Raw genomic sequence first — 27903 nt, 5'->3', positions numbered from 1 at the left:
GTGTTTTATGTGTGCGTAGTCTGTGTGTTTTGAATGATTATTTTTTTCAAACAAACAAACAAACAAGCAAGAGAATATTCTTATCTATAGCCATTAAATGAGAAACCGAAAATAAGATAAATGGCCAAACAGTTGAATTAAATGAAAAAGAAATTCTATATAGAATTGAATTCTGTGTTTTTATTTGACTTTGTTGTGTTGTTTAAATTAATAGAATAAAAATATACAAAAAAAAACTTGACTACCAATGACTACTTTATCGTGTAAATTCATTCATTCATTTATCGTTTAATTTTAATTACATTCATATCATATCATAACTGTGTACTGCAGTCTTTGTTTGTTGATCAAATGATTGAAATTAATCAATAATTTTGAAAGCCGAATAAAGAAAATAAAAAAAACAGAAATGTAAGTAGAGTTTTTTTGTTTGTTGGCCGAAAAAAATGATTCAATAAATACACCGAACACGTCTGATATGGCGGTTATGACAGCAATCGCAACGAATAATGAATTTTTCCTGTGCAAAACATAATCATTTCTGGTCATTGGTCAAGCACATACACACACACACACACACACCTTATAATTACACAGAAACATTTATATTCATTATTTCTGCATTACATTGTTCATGTGTGTGTGTATGTGAGAAATTAATTAAACAAACGACAAAAAAAAAGAAAGAAATATCGTGGTTTTTCGTTTTCAATTTTTTCTTTTCACCATCAAAGAAATGATTTCCAATGAGACATTCATTTCTATCTGTGCAAACACACACACACACACACTTATTGCACTTAAAAAAATATTAAGAACATGACATTTTGGAACAAAATGAAAAACCAAAATGAATGGAGAGTCCAAATTAAATTTGTACCAAAAAAAAAAAAGTTTTTGTTTCTATGATGAAATGATGGCAAAAATTTTTCATCGAATATAAAGAATTTGCAAAAAAAAATGTAAGCTCAAACAGGGAAACACTTTGTCGGTACTTATATAATTTTTATATATTCATATATATGAATATCGTTTGGTTGTTTATTTTTCCATTTTCTCCCAACTACTACTGCTACTGTAGTGGAATACATTTGATCTTGGACATTTGTTGACCGATCAGCCTTATGTGTTATTTGATATATTGGTACTTTGTTTTTTTTTTACATAAAACCTTTTTTCTCTCTCTTACTTTCTTCAAGTAACTACTATAGATGTTCCATGTTATTCGATCAACAACAACAACAACAACAACAACAACAAATGGAATGGACAATATTTTTACCACATTATATTCAAACAAAGTGAATATATTTGCTCCAATTTTGTTGTTGTTGTTGTTGTTGTTGTTGTTCAGTTATAAAAGAAGAAAAAAAAAGAATTGATAACAACAAATACGGAAGATCTATTTTTACATATTATATATGTTTCATTTTACATTCGATTGTTTCGGTTTGTTGTTGTTTTTATTTTTTTTTCTTTTTGTCCATTGTATTATAATTTGTCCAGAGAGAGAGAGAGAGAGAGAGAGAGAGAGAGAGAGAGAGAGAGAGAGAGAGAGAGAGAGAGAGAGAGAGAGAGAGAGAGAGAGAGAGAGAGAGAGAGAGAGAGAGAGAGAGAGAGAGAGAGAGAGAGAGAGAGAGAGAGAGAGATGCCATTAAGGTTTTTAGTTTTTTTTTCATTTCATTTTCATTTTCATTTTTCCTGTTGCACTTATATTTTATTATGTTCCAATAATTTTCATCTCATTTGTTGTTTTAGTTTCCTGTTCCATGAACCGCTACCATTTCCTTGAAGACATATATTTCCAGTACAACAAAAACATCATAGGAATAATTTACGAATAACTTGCTAATATTCATCATCATCATCATCATCATCATCATCGACTAGAATGAATGTTATTATTTTGAGCTTTATTTAGAGACAAAAAATATATGGACAGTTATTGTTATTTCCGGTGTGTACACTGAAAACTGATGTGTTTTATTTCATTTTCATTTCATTATTGACAAAACATTCATTCATTCATTCATTCATTTTTTTATGTGATTTACGATCAGGTCATAACTTGTTATTATTATTATTATTATTATTATTGTTATTTATCACTCATTTTTTCACCATTAACAATTTTTTTTTCGTTTTTGTGTTTTTGCACTTTGAAATGTGTGTGTGTGTGTGTCCATTGAGCAAATAAATACATCTTGATATGATATATGAATGATCACATGAACAATTTTACTTTTTCTGGGTTTTATTAATATATAGATTCTTGATGGCAACATAAATAAAATCAATGAACCATCATATTTATTTACACTGAATTCATTTTGTCTATGTTGATTTTTAACAACAACCAATAACAACAACAACAAAAATTTAAAAAAATTCTTGTTTCAGACAAAAAAAATAGATGTTTATTGTCTCTCTGTCTCACTCTATCTCACTCTCGCTATTTCGTTCATTGGTTTTGGTTACACAACACACACACACTTGCACACACAAATTAAAACATGAAAACTAACATGCCTTTCATATGAATTTCAAAATGTCTCTTGTGGATTCCATTTTCATAAGATGATGAATACATTATCATTTTTTTTATGAAAAATTTTGTTAGTAAATGTTGACGGCATCATCATTATCATCACCATCATCGTCATAGAATCGATATAATATAATCACATGATTCTGTTGTTGATGGTGATGAAAAAAAAAATGTCAATTAAAATGTTTGTGTGTGTGTGTGGCAGCGATGTTTGGAAATAGCAAAAAAAAAAAAAAAAAAAAAAACAAACACACACGCATTGCATAATATGCAAACACTATAGTGAAACAAAAAAAACGATGATGATGATGATGATGATTCTTTATCAAGAATTATATTTACCAACCATGAGTTTTATTTTTCAATACATTTAATCACCATTTAGATTTATAATCATTATATTTCCATCATCATCGTCATCATTTTTTTTTTGTGATTACCAGGATTTTGTATCCAATTTTTAATTAATTCAATGTTTATATATTGATGAACAAGTGCGATTAAACTAAAAAGCACCGATAAAAAAAATTGAATCGATACAAATATAAAAAAAAAATGAGATTCTCATGATTGATACTCATCATCATTGTGGCCCTTTACAGTGATGAGTTTTTTTTTCTGTGGAAAAAGAATCAGAAAAATAAATAAATAAATAAATAACTCATTAATTAAAGATGAAAACAAATAAAAAGTACGAAATACGACAGGGACAAAGTTACAAAATCATACCAAATTTTTTTTTTTGCTGTGTACAGTTGGATCAAAAATAATTAGTCAACAGCTAGAACAACAACAACATCATCAACTTGAATAAAAAGCCGAAATGGTCAAAAAAAAAAATTTTTTTTTTTCAATGTTTCCTACACAGAATATTCTCTCTTTCTTTTTTTTTGCTTTCATCATTAACCATGAATCATTATAGCATGGCAACCAATTCTTGTTTTTTTTTCATTTTTAAAACTTGAAATTGAAAAAAAAATTTCAATACCGTTTGTGTGAATGAAAAATAAAAAAACAGAATATGAAGAAAATTCTAGTATCCAATCTGGAATTATCAAGATTTTTTTTTTTTGTTCCACTTCTTCTTCTTCTCATTTCACAATTCATTCAATTCATAGGCGTTTTTTGTTGCTGTTGCGAAAAATTGTCATTTAAGATTAAAAGTAAATAAATAAGCATATAAATAAATCCTCTTGAATTATAAAAGAAAATTCAAAACCAAATTGACCATTGGTCATTGTAATGGATAATGATGAAATGATCATCATCAATTTTAAGTAGTTTTTCTTTTTCTTTAACTTTTTTTTGCAACATTAACCATTGGAATTAGTAGCAGTAGTACTGTATGGATAAATTGGATTTTTTTTTTGTTGAATAATAATACAACAGAATGGTGAAAAACAAAAGATTTACATCATGATTGAATGAATGAAATGTGTGTGTGTGTGTGCAAGAACAAAAAAAAATGCTAAATATTCAAAAAACACAAAACGCAAAACACAAAAACACAAAAACAAAACAAAAATAAACCAAGTTGTCGAACTTTTATATCACATCAAAGAATCACTTGAGAATTGTACCCATATATATCAAATACTACTACTATATGTGTGGCTGTTTGGAAAAAAAATACCTAGTCTACTAGATTCATTAATTTAAAATGAAAATGAAAAATCTGTTGAATAAGGAGAAACAAAACAAAAAAAAATTCCATTCAAATAATTGATCATTTTGTTGTCGTTGATCAATTTTTTATTCTGGTTTTGGTTTTTTTTTAATTAAAATGAAAACTCATTAAATTCAGCTTGTGGCCAAAAAAAAATGGCAAAAAATTTCGCCTTTGGCCACATTTATTTCACATTGTTATTTTTAGTTTGAATTACATCCATGGTCATGATCCAAAAAAAAATTTCTGGTTGAAAATAGCAACCAGAATAGCAAAAAAAAACAACCAACCATACACATAGAATGTTTGAAAAAAAAAGTTTTGAATTTTGCCAAAGTTCACAAATGAAATTTCATTTTTTTTTTGTTTTGGTTCTGTCATTTGTTTTTTTTTGTTCCACATTGTTTTTCCTCATACGAATGATGACGAAATAAAAAAAAAACAAAAACCATGGAAATTCCAATGAATAGAAATCATCTTTATGTGTGTATGTGGAATGAATTTAAAATTATTTCATGTATTACATTGACCTATGGACATTTTCATTGGAAATTCTTGAAAATGGATTCTTATTCCATATATGAAGAGTGTTTGTGTGTGAGATAGAATATGAATCATAGGCTTGGTCAATCATAATGATGACCATGATGTTGTTGTTGGAATTTTTTTTTTATTGTTTTCATCAATTTTTCCTTCAAATTTAATTTCTAATTTATATTTTTAAAACAAAGAATCAAATGCATCCTGATAACATGACAATGTTAAGTCGATCGATATGATTTCCGGCACGTAATCATCATGATTCAGAATAAGAATAGGAAACAAAAAAATTCTTGAGACTCCAATTAAATCTATATTCGTGTCAAAAAAAAGTAGTGCTAGTTGTATTTATTCTGTTCAAAATTTTAGACTATAAAAAAAAAATCCAGAAAAACAAAAAAAAACGAAAAAAACAAACACTCATTTTTCAAGGAATTTAAAAAAAAGAAAGAAACTCATCCACCATTGTTATCTAACTGGCCAATGTTTCAACATTATTTGTTTCATTATTTCATTTCATAGGAATTAAATTCTCCATTGTATTACATTTGAAACATTATTATTTGTCTGTTTGGATGGTTGTTTTATTATTATTTTTATTAATGTTTCCGGTTGGATTTTTTTTTTCGTTGTTGTTTCTCTTCAGTATTCCACTTGTATATACGAGAGTTTATTATTATTATTATTAACACTTGATAGAACAAAAATGAGAAAAGGAAATCATGTTCGATTCACAGTTTATTATGTACAGACGGCGTTGTTTGTTGTTGTTGTTGTTTTTTTCAAAAAGACAATTACAACAACAACAACAATGATTTATGTATACCCGAAGGAATTAATTTTTTTTTTTGTTAAATTCTGGTGATAAAAAAAAAACATATTGTTCATTGTTTATATTCACAATTTGTATTGTAGAAGAAGAGATAAAAACAAAACTAGAAACAATTGATATTAATTGAAATGGATAATTAAATTCATGGATCAATTGATTTGAATATTGATGATTGATGATTATGATTCTTTTTTTTCAACTAGACTAGACCACCATTTTCCTTTTTTTAATCGTCTAAAAATGTTGCTGTTACTGCATACACACCCACACCCACACCTACACACACACACACACGATGAAATTTACATTATATTTAGAACACCAAATGAAATGTGTCAAACGTGTGTAAAATTTTTTTTTTTCGCTGAAACTATTTATACTTTGGAACAACAAAATTTATACACACACACACACACACGGATACACACACACCGAATGTATTTATGTCTATTGATTGTGAATTGGAATGAATAAGTAAATTTTGAATATTTATCAACATCCGTCGTAAGGAAAAGATAAAAATTTTGTCACCATCACCATCACTATCATCATTATCGTCGTCAATAAACGGATGTTTGTTGTCGATATGAAGAAAATATTCGCTGGTGTGTGTGTGTGTTTTTAACGTAAAGAATTCAAGAGAATCAATTAAGAAAAAAAAATAGAGAAAAATTGAGCAACAAGAATGAAAAATGAAAAAATATCAACTTTTAGAGTTTTAAACAAACAAACAAACAAACTTGTAAATAAACAGAAGAAGAAAGAGTAAAAAAAAATCGATCGTAATTTCATTATCATTTGAAAATTTAAATTCAAAAAAAAAACTATCATCTATAGCGTGTGTTGTGTATACATGTGTGTGTGTGTGTGTGTGTTTTGTGTCTGTGATCTTAAATATGATCGATAATTCAATTATGTCTTATATATCGGTAGGCCATTGAAATATCGTTGATGCTGTTGATAATTTTAATTTTTTTCCACCGAAACTATTGTCAAAATAGTTGTGTAATAGACTGAAACTAATAATCATATTTCATATAAATATGATCAGGAACAAAAATTGATGATGATGATGATGACAATTCATTCAATGAGTTCTTGTCTTGTAATCTAATCTAATTTTTTTTTCTTTCGTATCTGTAATGTAAGTGTGCGTGTGTGTGTGTGTGTGTGAGTGGAAAAAAAATGATCGGAAAAAAACAGATGATAAAATTAAAATTACAATAATGTAGAAATTGAATTTCATTTTTCTCTTGAATCATCATCATCATCATCATTATAATGTGTACACGTTTTTTATTTTAAAGTGCTAAATGTATCGAAAATTGAAAAACTCACGTTCATATAAAACTTTTTTTTTTTTTTTTGCTTTGACCGGTTCCAGAATTCAATTTTCTCGCCATCATCATCATCATCATCATCATTATTGTCGTATTGGTCGTAGTTCCAGTTGGCATTGATTGGTCAATGGTTGAAAAATTTCATTCTCATTATCAATCTATTGTGATCATAGATGATAAAAACAAAAAAACAAACGTAATCGAGTGAGAAAAAATTATTCGTGATCTTTTTGTTGTAGAATTTTTGGTCCATACCAGAAATCATTACATTATCATGATGATGATGATAAGTTGGCTTCATTATATGGATTGTTTTTTTTTTGTTGCACCATGTGATTATACTAATGAATCTTGAGAATTTTTTTTGGCGTTCCCGTGTATGAATATTCTGAGTATTTTATCAGGAATTTTTTTTTCTACTTAGATTTATTGGCGATGAAAAAAAATGTCGTCATGTGTGTGTGTGTGTGTGTGCTCGTTAACCAACAAAATACCAAAAGAGATATAATGGAATGTTATTTGTACATCAAAATACAGAGTACAGTACGATGTTGTTAGAATGCAAAGAATTTTTTGATCAGACACGTTCATATTATTCGATCGGAATCGATTTATTGCTAAAAATCAGAATATATATTGAATATACATGTATATGAACAAAACGTGAATTGTTTTTTTTCCGTTTTCAATAAATAAAATGACCAAATGACCAACAGAAGAGTAAAAAAAAAGTTTTTTATCAATTGATTATATTGAACTTATCGATCAATCAATTAAGTGATCAATCGTAAATATTAATATTAATATATTGGCAACTATATTCACTGACCAATCATACATATTTTTTTTTCATTTCATTTAAAAATGTCTATGTCATTTTTTTATGGAACAAAAAATGAAAATAAAAAAACGAAAGAGTTGATCATTCGTTAATCATCATCATCATCATCATCATCATCAGATTATATTGCAAACATCACATCCAAAACTATTTTGTTGTAAAGCCTTTATGTTCATGTTTATGTTTGGTTTAAGCATATTTGTTCGTTCATTATTGATATGAAAAAAAAGTATCAAATTGAAAAAAAATTTCATTCATAAATAAATATCTCATGATAGTCAATAGATATATATATATAGTGACTATATGATCATCAATAATAATGTAATATATAAAAATTTGGCCATACTTGTTTGTGTTTGGTCTCATTTTTTTTTTTTTTTTGGAACATCTCAATCTTCATAATCGAAAAATAAATTTTGATTCATAGGCACAGGCTTTAGAAATTATTTTCTGATTTTTCATATACCACACTGTTGTTGTTGTTGCTATTTCGGTTTTTTTTTCGCAAGCAATCAATATTATTCATCAAACAATGTCATTCTATACGCAAAAAGTGAGTGGGAGAGAGAGAGAGAGAATGAGCTTTCGAGAATATTATTTTTCAGTTCTGGATTTTTTTTTTAGTTTTTTCCATTTTCATGGTTTTTAGTATCGTATTTTGTTTTTTGTTTTTGTTTTTTGTTTTTTTTACCATTTTTTTCATCCTCTGTTGATTGAATAACAATTCGATTCATTTATTTTTGATCCAGAAACAAAATTCTGTGGCTATTGACAATTCTTGAATTATTCTTGATTCATGGACAACATTAAATCCAAATGTAAATAGACAAACATTGTTATTCGTCATTACATTTTTTTTTCTCTCTTCCATTACAATTTTTTTTGGTTTTAAATGAAATCCTTGAAAATGTAAATGTAATTCAATATTCAAAAACAAAATTCAACCAAATAATAAACTTATCCTGTTTCATCTAACCAGTTTATGTTCAATTTATTTTATTTTATTTTTCTCTCTCTCTCTCTCCATCCACTTTTCATGATTGAATTTGTTTTTCATTTGAAATAAATTCGATTGTGGCCAATGAGAGATAAGATCCAAGCGTTTTTTTTTTCTTGTATTCATTAACAATGGTCACTTGATTATTCAACCAATTGAATTCTGGATTTTCAAATTTCCAAGGATTATTATTATATCACCACTGTTGACAGAATAAAAAAATGTTGTTGATTTGAAATATTGACAAGCGAAAAACAACAACAACAACAACGTCGACGAAAATGTTTGAAAAAAACCTCATTATAACGGATTTAAATCATGAGATTTTCTATTATTTGTCCAATCGATAATGATGATGAGAATTTTTTTTTTGCCAGAATTTCACTAGAATTTTGTTTTGACACTTTATTTTTTTTTACGATCACGATTTTGTTATTCTATCTGTTTTCGTTCGGATTGCCATTGACTATTGCCAGCCAAAAATGATTTATTGAACACAAAATCATTGTCATAAAACATAGACAGAACAACTTTTTCGATGATGGTGGTGATGATTAATACAGAATGTGAGAAAAAAGAGAGAATCCATTAACGTTTTTTTTGTTGATGAAAGAAAAACAAATATTGGAAAATTGAATTCAATTCATGTTTTTTTTCTCTATAATGATCATCATCATCATCATCATCAACAACAACAACAACAACATCATTATGGCCAAAAAAATAGGTAAAAATAAAAATTGACATTTCAATGAGAGAGAGAGAGAGAGAAAAAAAAACATTCAATTGAAATCGCAATTCTGTTCAGTATGTAAATGAATGAATGAATGAATGAATTCTATGGCCGATGATGCCGCAGGTTTCATGAAGAGGTTAGCTCTTTATTCTTCACTCTCTCTCTCTCACTCTCTCTAAGAATATTCTCGTTGATCGTAAATATCAATAAAATTTCAATGCATTCGTGTATGTGTGTGTGTATGTATGTCAAAACATTTCAACAACAAAAAAAAATAAAGAATTGAAGAATCGAAAAATATTTTATTCTCGTCAACAATTCCAAAAGTCATCATGTTCTTATTTTCACATTAAGATTTTTTTTTGTCAAAAAAAAATTTTTTTTATGATTTACATACCATCACACTATGATGATGGTGGTGTGAAACATTTAATTTGAATTTTTCTTTAACCTATGCCATACTATTTTTTTTTCTCGAAATCGTTACGCGTACTTATAATAAAAAAAAATATTCGAAACAGATGTGAATACATTCAACAACAACAACAACAATTGGGAATTGAGAGAGAGAGAGAAAACTCTTAGGAATTTTTTTTTCTCTCCAATTCTAACAAAATTCAATCTTTATTCTGTATGTAAAATTGATTAGTGAATATTTACTCATGATCTTAAATGCGTCACACATTTTTTGATTATTATGATATCTCTAAATTAGAAAATCATCATTTGCATCTTGTATTTTTGCTTTCATTCAATGTAAATATATATGTAAAAAAAAACAAAAAAAAAAATTGAATTTTCATTCTTCAATAAATGTGATGATTCTTCGGAATCATCACATTCATTGTTGATATATATCCAAAATGTTCCAGAATAACAGCTACCTAATATACTGGTATGGAATAATCTTATTGGAATTTGTCGACAAAAATAAGGTGATGAATCTTGGAATTTTTTTTTTCTTCACAATTTCTATTACAACAGGAAAAAAAAATTGTAATTGTAGACATGAATTATTCATCCACTTGAAAATTTCCAAGCTCAAGAATTATTGTTATAACCACTGTATTCATCATCCATTAACTAATTATTATACAAGAAAGAAAAATTAAAAAAGAAGAACAAAATGGAAAAAAAAACGAAAAATTCTTGAAAAAAAAACTACAGCAGTTTAATCAATTGAACAGAGAATCATGTATACAGAGAAAAAAAATTACAAATGATTAACTCAATATCCAGTCAATAAACAACGTTACCATTGAATTTGTATGGTAACGCTGTTTATTGACTGGATATTGAGACGATTTTTTCTCTCTGTGTATTTGACATTTTTACACACATGAAAAGTGAAACGAATTTTTTTTTCTTATTAACCAACAAACAATGCACTGTGTGTGTGTGTGTGTGTGTGTGTGTGTATGGATTTGACACTCACTGTTTACCATTTTGACGAAAAAAGGTAGTGAGATAAAACTTTCATCGATGTTGTGTATCAGGCATTTTTTTTTTATTTTCAATTTTGTCTCACACAAAAATCTTCAACAATCTAGAATGTTTAACTTTAATTTACTGATGATTTCATTCAACATGAGATTCTAATAGTTATTGGAGAAAATTCTTTGAAAAGAAAATTTATTGTCTTCCTTCATTGCACACAAACACACATCGTTGAGAATATTCTGTGCATGCATATTTTCAATGGATTTTTTTTACGCACACACACACACACACACACACATACGAATTTTATGTGGAATTGGAATTTCATTTCATTTTTTTTTGGATATACGATTTTCACCCGGTAATGGTAATGGTTGTTTTCCTTTTTTTTCCATCATCATTGTCGTCATTTATTCACAATATCGTATTTATTAACACTGCCAAAAAAAACAGATTATGTACAAATTTCCACAATCATATTATTCATTCGCTTCAAAACACACACACACTTAAGCTGGTTTTGTTTTTCAGGATTTTTTATGTTCCAGGATTCATTATAATTGGTATTTTGTTTATCAGCAGAAGCAGCAGTAGCATACCAACCGCGAAACATAATTGAAATCATTTAAAGTTGGATTTTTTTTTTGCTGGTTTTTCTGATTGCCAAATACAAAAAATGTGGTGAACAAAGATTATTGCCAAGTTGGAACATTGTTTTGGATTGGAGAAAGTTTTTTTGTTTTCTTGTTATTTAGCCTATTAGCTTTTTATTTAGGCTATCTAAAGCAAATCATAATCGATTCAATTTTGTTGGAATCATAATTATGATCACGATCTAAGAAGATGAAAAAAATATGAGAATATTTGATAAATCTATTGAGCAACTTTTTTTTCATAACTGTAAAAAAACACACACACACGAACACACATCAAATTCCCTTCGGGCAATTGTGTGTGTGTGTGTGTGTGTATTCTGCATTCTAAAAGGGCAAGTTATCATCCATATTGGCAAAAGAATCATTGATTGATTGTTTAATTGAATCATTGACTAGGTTGACGTAACAACAGTGAAAAAAAAACGTACAAATGAAATTCATTTTGATATTTATTTTTCCCCGGTACAAAAAAAATCAATTTATTTTCTGTGCATTTTTTTCCGGAGAAATGTTATGAAAAAATATTCTTATTCCCATATCATTACATTATTCTTATTCTGATTCTAGTGATTTTGCCAAGTAAGTGATTCAAAAGAGAAAGTGAGAATTTTTCGTTTCTATCACTACCCCGCCACACACACACACACACACACACACAAAATGTAATGGAAAAAAAATTTTAACCAATGACAATCTGATTTGTTTATGAAATTCAAACAAAAAAAAAATTTATTCATTCATTACCATCACACTATTCGTCCGGAAAGCAAAATTTAAAAAAAAATAAAAATTTCCAAATGGCTGTCATTTTATAAAGTTGAAAAGAGAAAAAAAAAGAGTGGGAGAGAGAGAGCGGAAAAAAGCTTTTTTTTGTCGCATCATTGTTTCCGGCTTGAATTAGATGTGAAAATTTGACGAAGGAATCATAAAAACTGGAAAAAAATTCACATTCTATAGATAACAAATGATTCAACGATTTTAAGCAAAAAAAAACAGAAGATAAAAAATATGTAAAACAAAAAACTTTATATATTCCTGATACTTGATGTTCAATGTTGTTACATTGTTACATTTTTTTTCAATGTAAATCTATAGACATATATGAATTCATCATTCTGAAATCAGTATAAAATAAGCAATGGGAGAGAAAAAAAAGTTTAAAATTTCCTAATAATTTGTCATTTATCTGCCATGATGATTGATGATTCATTTTCAATATATATTATATACATTGATTGTAATGACAAATCAATCGATATTAATGTTTCATTAATTTTTTTTTTGTTTCTTTTACGCACGCACACAGATTTATCAGATTGGTTCATTTTTTTTTGTTTGGGGTCGATTTACGAAATCATCAAATACACAAAAGAATTCAAGAAACTGAAACGAATGAAATGGAGTGAAATTCAATTCAAAGAAATCCAGAATAAAACGACGACGAAGACGAAATTTTTTTTTCTGCAAAACAAAAAGAATTTCACGCCACAATTGTCACCATTATCATTATCATTATCATTATTATCATCATCAGCAGCATCATTCATAAACTCTGTCAATGTTTGTTTGTTATTGATGGTTTTGTTTAGCAGCAAAAAAAAAAAATTTTTTTTTTATTATAAATAATTGAAAGAAAAAAAAATTTCCAATCAATATGCTAGTTGTATTGAAACGATTAAATCCATTGGCTGGCCATCCAAATCCAAATCCAAATCATCATCCAACAATAATATCAACCGATAATAACATTATTAAAACGATTAGCGTAATGATGACTGTTATGATTTGGATGATAAATGCTGAGAAACTAGTATCTCTGCAACAACAAAAATCGGCTCAACAACAACAATTTCCTGTGAATAAATTAACGATTCCATCACAGAATGCACAGAATCATTGGAATGTTTCTCAAATACAAAACAATGATATCAATCATCAACCATTATTATCATCTTTGTCATCAATTAAAGATAATATTCTGAATAATAATTTTGTTGATTATTCCAATTTGTTGATCGATAATAATAATCATCAAAACAGTAGTAGTCAAAATAACAAAGACCAACATGATCAACAACAACAACAACGACAAAATAATGATCATTTTTCACATAGTAAGATTCCATTGTTATTAGTTAATCAATCACAATTTGGATTCATTTTCTTTCTTTCTTCTATTTTTTTTTTCATTGTAGCCAACAACTACAAAAACAACAACAACAACAACAAAAATAGAAATTACAGAGATATCAGCATTAATAATGGTGATGATGATGATGATGACCAAAATCTGCAACAACAACAACGACAACAACAACAACAGGCAGATACAGCATCAACAACAACAGAGAATATCAGATCAATAATAAAAATGGACAATAAAATTGAATCAACAATAGCTATGGCTATTGTTGATGATAATGGTAATTTTTCCAATGATATACATGAACAAAATCATGATTATCAAAATGATAGTATCATAATCATTGGTCCAGATATTGAATATATTCATTTCCGGTCAGTATATATATGATTTACAGTAATCAAAAAAAATTTTTTTTTTGTTTCATTTGGTTGTGTTTATGAAAATTTTTTTCATTTTTTATTTTTTTTTTTGTCCAATAGTGATGGAACACGATTCTGGGTTCAACGTGTACTTGTACCAATAATCATGATCATTGGTATTATTGGCAATAGTATTACAATGATCATTATGACAAGACGTCGAATGCGTTCAAGTACAAATTGGTATCTAGCAGCATTGGCCATATTCGATATGATTTATTTAATATTTACATTCATATTATCATTAAAACATTATCCAAATGCACATTCAATTGATTATTATTATTATTGGAATCTATTTCCATATTTCACAATGATTACGGATGCATCATCAAATACATCGGTTTGGTTGACCGTTACATTTACCATTGAAAGGTTAATCATCACTGATTGATTGATTTTGATTGATTTTACATTCAATTTTATTTAATTACAGATATATTGCTGTATGCCATCCAATCAAAGGCAAAATAATATGCACTGAATCACGTGCAAAACGTGTTATATTATGTGTATTTATTATTTGTCTTTCGGTTACATTGCCAACACCATTTGAATGGATTATTGTTGAACGTTTTGATAATCAAACACAATCACAATCATTGGAGGCAGAATTTTCCGAACTAGGAAATAATCAAACTTATCGTAATATTTATTATCATATGACTGTTTTCTTATTCGTATTGTTACCATTAATATTGTTGGTTATATTCAATTCATTTTTAATACGTTCTGTACATATTTCTAATCGTGAACGTTCACGTATGATAATGGGTAAAGAAAAACAAACAAAAAAATCTAATAATAGAAAAACAACAATATCAACAAGTGGAAAATTGATATCATCATCATCATCATCAAATACAAATGCAAATGCAAATATGTATGTGCCTTCAACAACAACAAGTGCTAGTGCTAATGCTACGGCTGTTACATCATCATCATCAAGACAGGAAATTCGTATTACAATAATGTTGATCGCTGTTGTCATATTATTTATTATATGTCAAACACCAACCGCTGTTATATTAGTATATACAGCATTCAATCAATATGATGGTGAATCAAATAATGGCTGTATATTGGTTGCATTGAGCAATATATTCAATCTACTTATGTCCATTAATTCGGCTGGTAATTTTGTTCTTTATTGTTTATTATCACAAAAATATCGCCGTACATTTGTCAATATGTTTTGTCCATGTTTAGCACGTAAGTAGTTTTTTAATATTAAATTCTTATATAGATCAGTACATTATCTATTTATATTCCATTAAATTATTCTGTAATACTGGTTACTGAATGAACAAATGAACTGGATTGTCCACTTTTTTCTTTCCAACGAATCATTAATCACCATTATATAAACCACATTGACCACCACCACCAAAAAAAAGAAAAGAAAAAATCATAAGAAAGTTGGGAACAAGTAAACTTAATCTGTCTATGGACATTGTTTCAATCGTTTATCATTTAAATGACTTTTAAATGATGGAGAAAAAAAATCTCATATTTGTATGATTTATTCATGTGTAAAAATTGGATTTTTCAAGAAGAAAAAAATTCAGTAATCAGTAAAAGGTAATCATCGATAGCGATTGGATTCAATGAATTTGTTTTTTCAGCAAATTCTGTGTGCGTCGGAAACTAACGGAAATTAATATAAAATTTCATCATCATCATCATCGTAAATATACGCTTCAATGGATACAACTTGAATTCTCTATTGTTATTATTATCATCAAAGACTTTTCCAAATTATCATTCATTCATTGATTCACACAAATTCTGGTCTAGCCATATTGATACAATAATAATGAATTCGTTACTGTTGTTGTTGATGATGATGATGATGATTTTAATTCTAGCTGTTTTTTTTTGTCATCAGGGTATTATTATCCTATCTTTCCCTATTTTTTTGATTCAGAATCCTTCTATTCTGATATTGTCATTGTTGTCATGATAATAATGCTGATTATGTTTATTTTTATTTTTTTTTTTTTTTTTGGTGATGATCATTCTCGAATAAACCGTGGTGGATAGTTGCAAACTAATCGGAAAAAAAGTATCAAGCAACAAAAAAAAAATTGATGAATGAAATTGAAATGAAAATGAAAATAAAAAAAAATCCAAACAGAATCCATTCAGTGACAAAAACAACAAAAACAATTTTATATTCCATTACATCCTATTTCAACGGTGATGATGATGATGATGGAATTTTTTTTTGTGTGTTTATTATTGTTGTTGTCTATGTTGATTCTGTAATATCTTGCTATTTTTCTTCTCTCCCCGATAATAATGATAATGATGATGATGATGACGATGATGATGGCAGAGAAAATGGCCATTTAAAGTGAATTGAACGAATAACCACCCCCACTACCACCACCATCACCACCACCACGGCTATCAAGTAAAATTTCTCATTTCATTTTTTTTCACAACAAAATTCTATTCTGTTGTTTCATTCATTCATTCCATTTCATTATTTTTATTTATTGTACTCAAGCTCATGTTGTTGATACATCATAATGGTGATAATGATGATGATGATGATGATGATGATTGAATCATTTGGCCATTATGATTCGTTTCTTTTTTTTCTGTTTTCATTTGTTTGTTTGTGTATGTGTATGTGTATGTTTTGTTAATTCATTTTTTTTTTCATTGTTATTTAAATTATATTTAGACAAATTCTGTCACACAAATATACATGGACGTTCACAAATGGATCATTCTGTGGCTGGAACAACAACAACAACAACAAATGTAACACGTACAACTATTATGAATCGTAATAATAATAATCATCAAAAATATTCTTATAATCGTAATAATAATGGAAAAAAATCATTGACAGCAGCATCACCATCACCATCATCATCATCATCATTAATGATTGGAAAAAAATCCTATGATGATCATATTAAACAGAATAATAATCATCGTAATGATAAAACATCTACTACTAATACTACTACTACTACAACTACATCATCATCATCAATAAAATTAAATCACAACATTGTTGTTGATAATAGCAACAACAATAATAAGGATCAAAAACCTAATAATGAAACATTGGAACGACAACAACAACAACAACAACTTGGAACACGACAAAAATGTCATCATCATCATCATCATGTACATTATGCATTAACCAGCAACAACAACAACAACAACAATGAATCAATAACACCATCAACAAAATCACCATCACCATCACCATCGCAATCATCATCATCAATACAACATGATCATTCGACTAATAGTAATATTACTGACAATAATGATTGATGATCGATATATTTATATTGAATGGTCAATATTTTTGCAACAAATATTACAAAATGGAACCAAAAAAAAAAAATAAATAAACATTATCATTATGTCATTGTTGACAACATTACATATTTTTTATTTTTTACACCATAATCATTGTCAATCATCATCATCATCATCATCATTATCATCATGTTTTGTATATAATAATAATAAAAACATCAACACACACGCACACACACACTAACCAAACGAACCAGAAAGAGAGAGAGAGAAATTCTGAATTCTGAAAATCAAATGCCCTTTTGTCGAATTATTTCTATTCTTTTTTTTTGTAATTTTGATTTTTTCCACACACACACACACACGCGCGGTCACATATCTTTAAAAATGTCAATGAAAAAAAAATCCAATAAAATTTCCATTTGAACATTATTTTGTACGGAATTTATTCCATTCCATTTTTTTTTTTTATTTTGATGAATTTGAATAAAGAATTTTCTTTTTTTTTCATTACAGTATCTGTATGCCATCTATTATCATAGAATGAACTACATTATCATATGACTGAAATAAACGGAATCATAGTTCTATTCACTGTTAACAGATAGCAGCACTTTGATGAATTAATCAGAGATACCGGCAATTTTAACTCATTTGTCATAAAACTTGTCAATAAATAAATTCGATAAAATATGATAAACTTGTAAAAAGTTCAACAATTTTAAAATTTATTTTTTAAATAAGATTTTTTCTTGTTGTTGTTGTTGTTGTTGTTGTTGTTAAATATCGGCATTATTATAAATGTTTTTTTTTTGTATGTGGGGGAGGGATCGTATGTGATGTGTGTGTGTGTGTAAATTGTGGAAAAAAGAATATGACGTTTTTTTGTAATATATCAATTGTTTAATATTGCCGCCAAACATTTTTTTTTTTGGATCGAAAATTGTTTTTTATCTCATTAGGTTTGGTTTGAATTTACCGAAATGTTTTTGTATGTGTGTGTGTATGTATGTAGAGACAACTATTATGTTTATAGTATGATTATGTTCAAATGAACAAACGGTTATTTAACAGCAGTTGGGCAGAATAAAGATCGCGATTCTTGTGAGACAATTTGACATGATCATTATAATCATACTCATCATAGATATATAAATTCGATTCGATGTATATAAATTCAACAACAACCACTTGATTTTTGATGAATTGAAGTTGTCTGTCCTGGATTAATAGTTTGTCCACCGGTATCTTTGTTGGAAGCAGTTGATGGACCGATTCGAGATTTAATTTCTGATGCCATCATTAAGAATGCTTGTTCTACATTTGTAGCCTGTTTGGCTGAAGTTTCGATAAATGGAATGCCTTTTTTAGAAATTGAAAAAAGAGAAAAAAAACCATTCATTCATTCATTGTTTGTTTGTCAGAGAAAAATAATTATCACATACCTAGATTATCTGCAAATTCTTTGGCTGTGGTATAATCGACCACTTTCTTAGCAATCACATCAGCTTTATTTCCAACCAATAATTTATTCACATTATCGCATGCATAGCGTTCAATTTCTTGAAGCCATTGTTTAACATTTTGAAATGTTTCCATATCGGTTACATCATAAACAACAATTATGCCATGTGCACCACGATAATATGATGATGTTATAGTACGGAAACGTTCTTGACCGGCTGTATCCCAAATCTAATCAGAATAAAAAAAAATTTCCAAATTAACCAAACAACAAAAACATAAACAACGTATACACTTACCTGTAATTTAATGGTTTTACCATCCAATTCAATTGTACGGATTTTAAAATCAACACCAATAGTGGAAATGTACGATTCCGTATATGTATCATCGGCAAAACGTAACAAAAGGCATGATTTACCAACACCGGAATCACCAATCAATAAAAGTTTGAATAAATAATCACTACATTAAAAGAAAAAGAAAAAGATTAATATTCATTGAAAAAAAAACATCATGATTAATGATGATTCAAACTTACTAATCTGGATTCATTTTTCTTCGTTTTGTTTTGTTTTAATTTGTAGATATTTGTTTGTTTGATACAAATTTCGACAATTTATTTATTTACAATATAAATATCAAGACCAGATTTTCAATTGTTTAGTTCAATAATCTAAAAAAAAATCTAAAGAAAAAAAGAACGAAAAATTTTAAATTAAAAAATCAGAGAAAACAAAAGGAATCAAAATCAAAATGCGACACAATCGAAATGCCCATTTGAGCCATTTGATTGCGTAATAATTCTGGGATCTTAACACACACTCTACACACACACATTCACATCACTTTAAGATGGAAATCAATAAATCACACACACACACACTAGCAATTTTGACACACACAAACACGCCCCTCGTTTCGTTAATTATCTGTAGTTAATAATAATAATAAAAAAAATTGTCGAAAAGAAATATGAGATAAAGGTAGCAGCTTATTTAGCGATGAAAAAAAATGAAGAATTTCCGACAAGAGGAAATTGATGATGAAAGAAAGAAAAAAAAATTCCGGAATTATAAAAACAAAACAACGTATACAAGGCCAACTTGGTAATTATTATTATCACATTACATATATGATGATGATGATGATGATGGTTACACGTCAGCAAAACCTTCAAAAAAAACAGAATTAATGTTGACTTGAAATATGGATGACAAAAAACAAAAAACTAACACTTACCTTTCCATTAATATCAACAATCATCATCATGGCATATATATAGAATATATATAAATTTAAATGTTTATAGAATAGAAAGAATCAAATGAAGCCTACCTATTCGTGATGGTTGCGAAAAAAAAATCGTTATGTATGAAAAAAAAAGAATTTGATTGATTCAATATATGTATATTCGGAATTTGGAATTTGATTGATCCCCCCCTTTATAGCACAAAACCAGAAAAAAAATCATATACTACACACACACAAAGTGAGAAAGTAACAAATAATAAAACGAAACGCCAATATATTTGAGCTCTAGAAAAGCAAAAAAAAAAACTTTTGCATGTATGTGTGTGTGTGTACTATTCGATTCGTATATCGCTTTCTCTCTCCCTCACTCTCTCTCTCTTTATTTTGGTATATTAATCGTATGATGTGATTCAATATAATTGCAACCTTAATAATGAAAATGATGGTTTTTTTAAAAAAAATTGTTGATATATCGGGATTAATGATGATGTTTATAATATAATTGTGGAAAAAAATGTTCAACAGTAGCAGCAGAAGTAATAGTGTATATAAAAAAAACTGGATGAATAAACGATGAACAAAAACAGCATCAAACACAAAAGATTGCCCGTCAACAGTAACAAACAATATATAATGACGAACCGATGAAATCATTCAAGCAAAGAGGTATAACACACACACACACACACACACACTACAAACTCGAAGTTCTTGTGGTCCCGAAAAAAAAGAAAAGAGAAGCAGCAAAATTCAGATGATGATAATCATTGATGCGTCGTCAATGATAATGATGATGATGATGGTTGATGGTTGATGGTTAATATGATGATGATCAACAACGTCGTATTCATTCACACACACACACACAATTATTTAATGCAGATACCATCGAATGATGACGAAGCTAAACCCAATATACACACAACACATACACACAAACAACAGACAAACAAACAAAAAAAAATGCATACAATGAGTTAATTGGTGATTTTTTTTTTTTTGGTATCACAGATGTAGTAGCATTGAAATGAACGTCAGCAAAGAAGGGTATACAAAAATGATAACGGCATTAATATTAGAATGAACAACATTTTCATGGTCACACCTTTTTTCTTATATTCATAGTTTAATTCTAGACTACTACCCTATCACTGGTATATTATTATTTTTTTTTGTTGTCTAATATACATTGTCTATGAATGAATCGAAAAAATTTTAAATTGAATTTTTTTTTTGGTTAAATTAAAGCATCTAACTAATAATAATAATGATTACATGGTTAAAAAATTGATTAAAATAAATATAAAAATAGACAAATCGTTTGTGGATAGTTCGTCAAGACTAGGAAGAATTTATTAATTAGAAATTAGAACCAAAAAAAAAGATGCAAATACAGTCAAAATCCATATATATATTGATTGATAATAAAATGTGATTATTGTGGAACAATTTCCAATGATGAAAAAATGTTGGGATCTTTGCGAAGAAAAGAGGGCAATTTTGTTATAATTAAATTTTTCAATGTTTCAATTTCTATCAATATAATCATTTTATCAGACGATCCAATCGATGATTGTATCAATTGAAATGAATCATCATTAGGCTGAATGGATCCAAAATATTGTTTCAAAAATTTTTTACCATGTTCATCATTCAATTCTGAATGTTTAAACGATATCAATGATAATGGTACCATACAATGGCCCATGTCATCAATATTCACTGTTATTGACCAACGAATATGTAAAAATCGTCGTTTTTGCATGGATAATAATTGTATCAAAGATTCGAAAATTGAACGATTCGTAAATGGATCTGAAGAACTGAGATGAAATTGTCGCAATGGTAATGATTTCAGCATGGCCAATAATGATGTCCAGTTTTGTTTGGCTAGAAAAAAAAAAACAAATTCAATTCATGATAATCATAATGAAAAAAAAATCTTACCAGATTCTTGTATGATAATATTTTCTAAAATTAAATTTTCGACAATAATTAACGATTCAAATAGATTGACCAAATGACTTGAGTGACCAGAATTTATTATGACATCACGTAATCTTAGAAAAGTAAGATTGGAAAATTTTGATAAATTTTCGAATAAACATTCCACTTTTGATGAATCATCATTTTCTGGCTGAATAAACCATGTGGAACAACTTCCAATTGATAAATGTTTCAAACGATTAGTGTTAAGATGATCAAATAATTGAGCAAATTGTTCGACGGTAAAATCTTTCAATGATACACATTCAAATGTATGTAATTTTGATAATTGTTTCAATGCCAATAGAATCGATTCATATTGTTCAGAATGCGGATCGTCGTTCAATACCAAACCATTATTTGAATCAAATTTAAGTAATTTCAATGAATTATTAATTGAAGCAATTTTTGATAAAAATTTTATCGAACAAGATTGATTCGGATCAACATTGTCGAATAGATTCGAAACAATAAGTGTATGAATTCTTGTCCATGGTTGTTTTTCCATTGCATTCAATACATCATCGATTACAAACAATGGAACGGATCCAAATTTAAGCAATTCAATATTATCAATTTCAGGTAAAATTTGTTGAAATCCTTTCCAGAAATGACATATTTTTTCATTTCGAGTCAATGCTGATTTGCTAGGAGGAGAATGTGAATTTGAAACGATACGAACGCCGGTAAAATCAATGGATTTTAACCAAGTTTTTGAGCATCGAATAGCTGAGCCAAGTTTCTCCCAATCACATATGGGCAAACCATTCAAACGTAAATGTTTCCATATGATAGGCATTGAAAGTAGATATGACCATTGTCGATTGACAAGACGAAGATTTAAAATGTCTTTAAAATCAAGATATTCTACAAGCTATTTCGAATCAAACAAAAAAAAAATGAAATGAAAACAACAATCAGGAAAACAGAAATGGATAATTATATACAAACCTTTACAAGAATAGATAATAATGAATCAAAACGATTGAAAAAATTGAAACGTTTTTGTTGATATTTCAACCATTTTGATTTTGGATTAATTGGCTGTTTTGAATTATAGCTACCACCACCAGCAGCACCAGCACCAGCACCATGATTCAATGTTGAATAATATTGTGTACGTGCCATTTGTTGAGCCGTTTCATTCAACAATGTTTGATTTTCATGTAATAATTTTTGTGCACTATCCAAATAATTATAATTCATTGTGGTCAAATTATTATTCGTTCCAGATGAATGATGACCATTCATTGTTATAGTTGCTGTTGATGATGATGAATGATGACCATTAACCAACAATGGTAATGGTTGTGTTCGATCTTTAATAACAACCGAACGTCCATTAGCCGATTCTGCTAAACGATAAATATGATTGATACCTGGTTGAAATTTTAAAGATTGTGTTGAAAATGAATTTGAATTATGATGATGAGGTGATAACGAAGGTGATGTCGATAAATAATGAGGAACTAGATATCAAACAAACAAACAAAAATTCACAAATAAAATAAATTGATCAACAATGGTGAATGAAAAAATAACATACCAATACGTTTGGAAGTTTTTTTATTTTTAACATTATGAAAACCATCTGAATGATTTTTATTTAAATGATTTGATGATGTATGCATTAGTCCATTCATATTTTTCATTGAATTCGAATGCTGATGATGATGATTATTATTATTATGGCCATTCATTGATAATAAAGATTCATTATTATTATTATTATTAGGTTTACGTTGAAATTTTGACAATTTTTTATTCGATGAACCAACATTCAATGGGGTGGCATCTTTTAAAAAAAAAACAAAGGGAAAAAAGTTATTAATGGAAAATTTTTTATTTCAATTCTATAGATTTTACCATTGATCATGGAATGATTATTTTGACGTGTTGATGATGATGATGATGAATTCGATGGATTAGTCAATTGTTGTTTCAATAATAATGAATTTGGATTCAATTTTTTCATCAATGATTTTGAATTATTATTTGCCATCAATAACGATGTTGTAGATGTGGACGAAGTGATCGGTATAGTGGTGGTGGTTGTTGTTTCCATATTACCATTTTTAATGGCCGATTCATCTGTTGCTCGATCATCGTCCGTCACACAATTTGGACAAGCAAATAGATTGTTTTGAAGAAAAACACCATCCGGAACACATTCCAAATGAAATAGACAGAAACAACGATAACACATTAGATTGGGCAATACATTTCTTCGACCTGGACAATTAGTACTACATGGTTGACGACAATGTGGCGGCTGTACTTCATCATCATCTTTCATACGATGTTCGGATTGTTTTTGTTCTTCTTGTTGTTGTTGTGGTTGATCTTTAATATCGTTCTCATCATCAACATGACCATTCTGTTGTTGTTGTTGCTGCTGTTGATTAGAAACGGAATCTTTCGTTAAAAGTGATAATTCACCATTTTGATCAACTTTTCGATTTCCATTTTGTCCTTTAATGATTTTCATTTTAAGTAACGATGAACCTCGACCAGATTCTTTGTCTGCACTAGTTGATACAGTAGCTGCCGATCGTTGTTGTTTTTGTTGCTGCTGCTGCTGTTGACGTTCCTTTTCTCGTTTCACTTCTTCATTAACCTGATGATATAATTGTTGTTGTAGTGCACGTCGTCGTTCCTGTGCCGACATTTTCGTTGCCGATCCAGTTGTTGTCGATGTTTTATTTGATGATTGTGGTGAATGGCCATCATTTGAATTACTATTTGAATATGATTCACGATTCGAATGATTTTGTTTGTTACGTTTGTTCATTGGTAGATCAACTTCTTCATCATCATAACGTGATGGTACAACACGTTTACGTTTACCGCGACCAAATCCACCATCAGTATGATCATTAGAATCTTCATTATTTGATATAATAGAATTATTATTATTATTATTGGTCGCAATAAGTGATAATGATTGATTTGAGATAGATTTTCTTTGTTGATTATTATTTTGTTGTTGTTGTTGTGATTGTTGTTTAGCTCGTATATGTTGATTAAATGCAAATGGACGTTCAACAAAATTGGCTCCACGTTGCATAGCATGACGAACTATTTCATTCGGTGGACGATATATTGGCTGTTTAGCAAATGTAAAATTTGTTACATTCAATTCAGTAATCTGAGGATTACGTCGCAAGAATAAATTCATTTCAACATAACTTCGAAGTTTTGCTGAACCATTTGGTGTATGATAATATACATCGCCGGCTTTTTTATCACCACGATTACCAGTGCATCGAAGTACAAGTTCACGTTTCCAACCATATTGAAATGGTTGCTGAAATCGTTCATATTCTTCTTTAGAGAATGGTTTTACTTTTGTATTTTGAAAATCTTCCCATCCATATACACCATTTTCATCACAATTCTTAACGATTTCAGCTTCATCTTCATAACCTTGTCGTGGTTTTCTTTCGGATTGTTTTGGTTCAGATTGTTCATGATTATCTTCTTGTTCATCATCATCATCATCATCATCAATTTGTTCATTCTGATCGACGACTGAATCATCACGTGATTGTTGCTGATCAGCCGATGATTGTTTAGATGTTGGTAGCTGTCCAGATGATTTGATCTCTTGCGATTGATGATTAATCATCAATGGTGAGCTTGGTTTTGATTGTTCTTGTTGATTGTTTTCTGATTCAGGATTTATATCGATTTCTTCATCTTCATCATCTTCGTCATCATCCTCTTCATCGTTTTGTTGTAATGATTGTTGTTCGTCTTTATCAACCTGAAGATTCTTCGTCATCATCATCATCATCATCATCGTCATTGGATGAACCGGATTCAGCTTCCGAACCAGAATCAGAACCTCCATCACCACCACTTGAATCTTCATTGTTGGATGAATTTTGATTCTCACCATCATCATTATATTGTATCATGCTTCGATTACCATTTTGATTAATGTCAATTTCCAGAATCTTCCTCAACGTCATCATCATCATCAACCATATCATCTTCATCTTCGGCTTCAGCTTCAACATCATTAGCGATGATCATCTCTTGAGCGACCATAAATTCATTGACATTTGGAGTGTCATGTTGTTCGACAATCATATCTGAATGGTGATCATCGGAACCACCTTCACCTTGTTGATCGATTTCGTATTCACATTCCGAAGACATTGTCAATGTCAACTATATTTATTTTAATGATGATTAACAATATCAATATGAGGATCAAATTGAAAAAATAAATTATGATAATGATGATCGGATCGATACTTACGGGAAATTTTCGAAGTAACAATTGTTTCGAAGTATCAAGTGATCACAACAACAACAAAACTTTTTATTATTTGGACAAACACAAAATCAAGAGCGGCGAGAAAGTAATTGTGTGATCGAAAAGTACATGTCTTTGTGCAGACTCATATACAGCCACAAACACACACACACACACACACGCAGCCAACAACAAACTAGCCAAACTGCAATAGACAATGTACACAACACGTTGTGTGCCAAACAAGAACGTCCCCTCTCTATCTCTCTATTTGCTCGCGATCAAAACCGGCAGCTGTTGTCCAAAAAATGAATTGACCAATATCCTTATGATCGATTTCCGAATCAGATCATACACATATGAATGCTGAATGGAAAATCCGATGCTTATACGATTGTGTTATTATAAACAGGCAGGTTCGAGATCGATCGTATGATAAAATCGAAGATCGAACTAGTCGATATTGGCTAGTCGGAAGTTAAATGTTTTCGAAATGGATCGATTCTTGTTTTTCGATTTGACAATCTCAGTTATTATCAGGATTAAATGTCGTTTTTTTTTCTTTAATTCTATATATTATCAATGTCGTTGTTCTATTATTATTTGTCCGTATTTTAATCAAATAGGATTGGGAAAAAAAAATTAGAAACTTTCTTGTGAAAATACTTTATGGAATATTTTCGGTAATTTCGAAAACGTTTTAGATTACGCGCGCATTAAGAATTTCGACAATTAATCGCCAATCAAGTGTAATTATTCGATGAATATTTCACCTGGGTTTTCCCTAAAACTACGTGTATTAATCAATGATCGATCGATGTTTTCATATATGAAAATTCAATTGATCAAAATGGTTTCGAAAATGTCAATAATAGCCAGCAGTAACGAAACAAAAAATTTCACATAAAATTATGTTCGATCCTAATAAAATCCATTCCGATGTATTTTGTTCATCAAAAACAAAATCGAATGAAAATTGAAAATCCAAAATAATTTGATCATTTTTAATAGAATTCTTTTTTTCAAAATTCAATGTTGAAATCAAAAAAAAAAAATTCATTTCAACATATAAATTGGGCAATAATATCGTAGATTCGAAAACAACTAACATTGTATAAATATGCTTCTAAAAAAAAATCTATTCATGTCACGTTCATCTGAAACAAAAAAAAAAAACAATGCCACTACCACCAACAGATATAGCCGCCATTTCCCCCTCTCTTTATTATTTTTTTTTCATGCATGCATGTATAATGTGCGTGTGTCTGTCTGTGTGTGTGGGATTTTTCTTTTGTGTGTTGGCCGGTATAAACAACAAGAACAACAATAACAACAACTATTTTTTTTCCTATGCGCGCGAAAAATTTATCGTTATATAATACTACTACTACACACACACACACACGCTCAAATAACACACCTATCTATTTTTCATCTTCATAACAAACAAATAAAATAAAAATGAATGGATTCTGTGAAA

At 28.7% G+C, this 27903-nt stretch overlaps 3 protein-coding genes across 7 annotated transcripts; 1 reads left to right on the top strand and 2 right to left on the bottom strand.

Annotated features, from left to right (window-relative positions):
* Positions 1–297: 297 nt before the first annotated feature.
* Positions 298–17808, top strand: LOC124490518 (uncharacterized). Its single transcript, XM_075734464.1, has 6 exons — positions 298–411; positions 12906–13713; positions 13795–14116; positions 14225–14539; positions 14601–15376; positions 16857–17808. The coding sequence occupies exons 2-6, from the start codon at positions 13254–13256 to the stop codon at positions 17465–17467; spliced, it is 2484 nt and encodes an 827-aa protein (XP_075590579.1). The 5' UTR covers positions 298–411; positions 12906–13253; the 3' UTR covers positions 17468–17808.
* Positions 17809–18156: 348 nt separating this feature from the next.
* Positions 18157–21116, bottom strand: Rab1 (RAS oncogene family member Rab1). 5 transcript variants are annotated; one of them, XM_075734469.1, is made up of 6 exons: positions 20258–20618; positions 20051–20093; positions 19461–19607; positions 19219–19384; positions 18901–19150; positions 18157–18817 (listed from the first exon to the last, which is right to left on the bottom strand). In XM_075734469.1, the coding sequence occupies exons 3-6, from the start codon at positions 19472–19474 to the stop codon at positions 18633–18635; spliced, it is 615 nt and encodes a 204-aa protein (XP_075590584.1). In that variant the 5' UTR covers positions 19475–19607; positions 20051–20093; positions 20258–20618; the 3' UTR covers positions 18157–18632. The 5 variants fall into 5 exon arrangements, with proteins under 5 accessions (XP_075590584.1, XP_075590582.1, XP_075590583.1 ...); XM_075734467.1 differs by lacking the exon at positions 20051–20093 and having other exon boundaries at positions 20258–21116; XM_075734468.1 differs by lacking the exon at positions 20051–20093 and having other exon boundaries at positions 20600–21068.
* A 374-nt stretch (positions 21117–21490) lies between these two features.
* LOC124491130 (uncharacterized) lies at positions 21491–26978 on the bottom strand. Its single transcript, XM_075734463.1, is given in 8 exon segments — positions 21491–22063; positions 22121–23033; positions 23111–23628; positions 23706–23954; positions 24026–25922; positions 25924–26113; positions 26115–26335; positions 26427–26978. Coding segments are annotated over 7 exon segments (4431 nt in total). The 5' UTR covers positions 26324–26335; positions 26427–26978; the 3' UTR covers positions 21491–21608.
* Positions 26979–27903: the final 925 nt, after the last annotated feature.

The sequence above is a fragment of the Dermatophagoides farinae genome, chromosome 10 (assembly GCF_024713945.1).
Source record: "Dermatophagoides farinae isolate YC_2012a chromosome 10, ASM2471394v1, whole genome shotgun sequence".
Taxonomy (NCBI): domain Eukaryota; kingdom Metazoa; phylum Arthropoda; class Arachnida; order Sarcoptiformes; family Pyroglyphidae; genus Dermatophagoides; species Dermatophagoides farinae.
Note: the sequence above shows the minus strand (reverse complement) of the source record. Positions and strands in the feature narration are given on the sequence as shown.